The sequence below is a fragment of the Microtus ochrogaster genome, chromosome 6 (genome assembly GCF_000317375.1).
Source record: "Microtus ochrogaster isolate Prairie Vole_2 chromosome 6, MicOch1.0, whole genome shotgun sequence".
Lineage (NCBI taxonomy): Eukaryota > Metazoa > Chordata > Mammalia > Rodentia > Cricetidae > Microtus > Microtus ochrogaster.
The window spans coordinates 19,732,386-19,736,536 of NC_022013.1; the positions used below are offsets into that span (position 1 = coordinate 19,732,386).

The following is a 4,151-nucleotide window of genomic DNA, read 5'->3' on the forward strand; positions in this document are numbered from 1 at the left end:
GCAACTGATTTTTTGGAGTTGATCTTGTATCCTGCCACATTACTAAAGGTGTTTATCAGCTGTAGGAGTTCTTTGGTAAAGTTTTTGGGTCGCTTATGTATACTATCATATCATCTGCAAATAATGAAAGCTCAACTTCTTCCTTTCCAATACGAATCCCCTTGTTCTCCTTATGTTGTCTTATTGCTATTGGTAGAACTTTAAGCACTATATTGAAGAGGTATGGAGAGAGTGGACATCTTTGTCGTGTTCCTGATTTTAGTGGGATTGCTTTGAGTTTTTCCTTCATTTAAGTTAATGTTAGCTGTCGGCTTGCTATAAATGTGTCTGCTGCTGCCTGTGTCTGCCGCTGCCTGCGTCTGCCCGAGTATAGGTTTTTGAAGTATGACCTAATGGTTCTCCAGATTTCTTCACTGTCGGTTGTTATGCCTCTTTTTTTCATTTCTGGTTTTGTTAATTTGGACATCATGTCTCTGTCTTTTAGTTAGTTTGGATAGGTTTGTCTATCTTGTTGATTTTCTCTAAGAACCAACTTTTTATTTCATTTATTCTTTGTATTTTTCTCTTTGTTTCTATTTTCTTGATTTCAGTCCTCAATTTCATTATTTCCTACCATCCATTCCTCGTGAATATGCTTGCTTTTTTTTGTATGAGAATTCTCTAAATTTTTTATGCAGGTACTTAGTGCTATGAACTTTCCTCTTAGCACTGCTTTCATTGTGTCCTATAAGTTTGAGTGTGTTGTACATGCGTTTTCATTGAATTCTAGGAAGTATTTAATTTCTTTGCTTATTTCTTCCTTGACCCATTGGTAATTTAGTTGCAAGTTCCTCATTTTCCATATGCTTGTAAGTTTCCTGTAGTTTGTGTTGTTGAACTCAACTTTAATCCATGATGATTAAATAAGATACAAAATGTTATTCCTTTTTTTTTTGTATCTGTTGAGACTTGCTTTGTGACTACATATGTGGTCAGTTTTGGAGACGGTTACTTGAGGTTCTGAGAAGGTATATTCTTTGGTGTTTGGGAGAAATATTCTGTAGAAATCTCTCAGGTCCATTTGAGTCATAACATCTGCTTGTTCTGTTATATCTCCATTTTGTTTCTGTCTGGCAAACCTGTCCATTGGAGAGAATGAGGTGTAGAAGTTTCCCACGATTACTGTGTCGAATTCAATGTGTAGTTTAAGATTTGGTAATCTTTCTGTTACAAATGTGGGTGCCCTTGTATTTGTGACATAGATGTTCAGCATTGAGACTCCACCTTGATGAATTTTTCCTTTGATGCAGTATCCTCAATCTCTTCCATTTTGGTTTGAAATTTATTTTGTCAAATATTAGGATAGCTATTCAGCTTGCTTCTTAGGTTGCTTGATTGTACAATCTTTTTCCAATCCTTTACTCTGAGGTAATGTCTGTCTTTGATGTTGAGGTGTGTTTCTTGTATGCAGCAGAAGTATGGATCCTGTTTTTGTATTCATCTGTTATCTTGTATATTTTTATTGATAAATTAAGTTCATTGATATTGAGAGATATTAATGACCAGTGATTTTTAATTCGTGTTACTTTTGTTGTTGTGGTGGTGGTAGTAGTAGTGTGTGTGTATGCGTGTATGTATGTGTGTGTGTGTGTGTATGTGTTCCTTCTTTGGGTTTTACTGGTGTGAGATTATGTGTTGCTTTTGTTTTCATGGGTGTAGCTAATTTTCTTGAGTTGGTGTTTTTCTTCTATAACTTTTTGTAGGACTGAATTTGTGGACAGAAATTTAAATTTGACTCTGTCATGAAATATCTTGATTTCTTCATCTATACTGATTGAAAATTTTGCTGGGTATCATAATCTGAGCTGGTATATGTGATTTCTTCATATCTGCAAGACGTCTGTCTGTTCAGACCCTTCTGTCATTCAGTGAAGTTGGATGTAATACTAATAGACTTGTCTTTATATGTTCCTTGGTCTTTTTCATTTGCAGCTTTTTATATTATTTGTTTTGTATGTTTAGTGTTTTGATTATTATGTGGTGAGGGGACACTTTTTTTCTTGTCCAGTCTATTTGGTGTTCTTTAAGCTTCTTGTACCTTCATAGGCATATCCTTGTTTAGGTTGGGAAAGTTTTGTTTTATGATTTGTTGGATATATTTTTTGGGTCTTTGAGTTGTGATTCTTCTCCTTCTTCTATTCCTATTTTTCTTAGGTTTGGCCTTTTCATAGTACCCAAGATTTCCTGCATGTTTTGTGTTGGGAATTTTTCAGATTTAAAATTTTCTCTGACTGTTGAATCTATTTCCTCATCCATATCTTATATTCTGTTGATGATGCTTGTATTTGTAGTTCCTGTTTTTGTTTACTCAGATTTTTCATTTCTAGAATTCCCTCAGTTTGTGTTTTCTTTATTGTTTGCTTTTTCTTATCTTTCTTGGTTTTTTTTTAACATACTTACTGATTTTTTTTCTAATTTTTTATCTGTCTTTTTCCTTGATTTCTTTAAGGGATTTTTAAAATTTACACCCTAAGGACCTCTATCATCTTGATGAAATTATTTTTAAAGTTATTTTCTTGTACTTCAGCTGCATTGGAATGTTCAGGTCTTGTCATAGGATAGTTGGGTTCTGATGGCGTTCTTTATGTTGTTGGTTGTATTCTTACACGGGTGTTTAGGCATCTGGATTTGGAATAGGTCTAGGTGTTGATTTCTGTTTTTGTCCTTGTTGGATGAGTGTTTTGTTCCATTGTTTTCATTTTCTTCTCTGGTCTTCTGGCCTAAGTGGTGACTGACAAGTCTTTAGATTCAGTATGGTGTCTCCACTGAGGTTTGGGGGGGGCTTTGGGTTCCTACATTTAGCCTGCCGTCTGATAAAGCCGAAGTCCTCCTCAAAAGTTGAAGACCAGAATATGGAGCCCAGAGAGTGCTGTTCTTCTGGCTGGTGGACTATACCTGGACCTATGGAGTCTGCCAGAGCTGGGGGCGGAGACTGGCTGCAGGGAGGGTGATGAGGTGTGAGGGCTTGGAGCCAGCTTCTTAAGTGTCTCTTATGAAGATGTTTTCACCTTCTCTGCAGGCACGGAAATTTCCTTTAATTCACACTACTCTGTGTCACCGAAGTGTTTTAACTGTCTAAGCGGGAAAAGCCCTGTGCTGAAAGGTTGGGTTTGTGTATCCTAGGGGAATGGACTCACCTAGGAAGGGCAGATGTTGAAAGCCCTTTACGGTATTTTTGTATGCTTTGCAGAAAAACAACTTGGCAATTCATTTTCCTCTCTATTTACCTGTCTTGTGTGTTTGTGGTCTCATGAGGTCAGAGGTCAGACTTTGGGAGCCGATTCTCTTTTTTTCCATGTGTTTCCATCAGCCTTGGCTAGCAAAGCCCTAGCCACTGAGCCATCTCTCCAACCCTGCCCGTCACTGTCTGTGCTGTCCAGGAATAATTTATGCACAGCGTCTTCCTGATGTCACTTTTCTTTTCAGGTGACCCTCCTGGTGGCTCCTCCATGCACCCAAGAGAGACATTATGAGCACCTTGGACGATGTTGCAGCAAATGCGAACCAGGTACCTCAGGGATTTCTAGCTTTCCTTTTGTTTCTGTCCTAAGAGATGAAGGAGGAAATTTATAGACCTTTCATGATAGTGGAAGGCAATGATGTTTGCCACCCAGAAGACATAATGCTTCCCCTCAATAGATAGGATCACCGATGAATCTTGGTCCTGAGATGGCAGAGTTTCCCGAAATCACATCTTAGTAAACATGAAGTGTAGCTGACCCTTGAAAACATGTGTACAGCAGTCTTATTCCGGAATAACTAACTGGACTTGCTTAACCCTTGACACATCTTCTCCCATATAGCAGTCAAAGAATACAAAGGCTGCCATCCACCACCTTCCACAAGTGTGGCCAGTGTTTGTGTGCCCCTGTGGAGTACCAACCTCTTAGGTCCTCTCTCTTGTTCTTGGAGAGGGTAGCAGAAGCTGGGTTACTTTATAACTGAGGTCTTTCTGGATGTTTTGGTTGCAAATAGCTCTTGAGTATAGAGGACACAGAGACAATACTTTTGGTTTTGTTTTTCAAGACAGGGTTTCTCTGTAGCTTTGGAGCCTGTCCTGGAACTAGCTCTTGTAGACCAGGCTGGCCTCAAACTCACAGAGATCCGCCTGC

At 38.5% G+C, this 4,151-nt stretch overlaps 1 protein-coding gene across 1 annotated transcript in view; it reads left to right on the forward strand.

The window, feature by feature from the left end:
• Tnfrsf11a (TNF receptor superfamily member 11a) overlaps nt 1-4,151 on the forward strand; it is an 89,558-nt gene that overhangs the window by 54,929 nt on the left and 30,478 nt on the right. Inside the window, exon 5 of the mRNA XM_026779778.1 lies at nt 3,466-3,547. Within this exon, the coding sequence (XP_026635579.1) occupies nt 3,466-3,547 (82 nt within the window). The remainder of the gene's footprint in view (nt 1-3,465; nt 3,548-4,151) is intronic.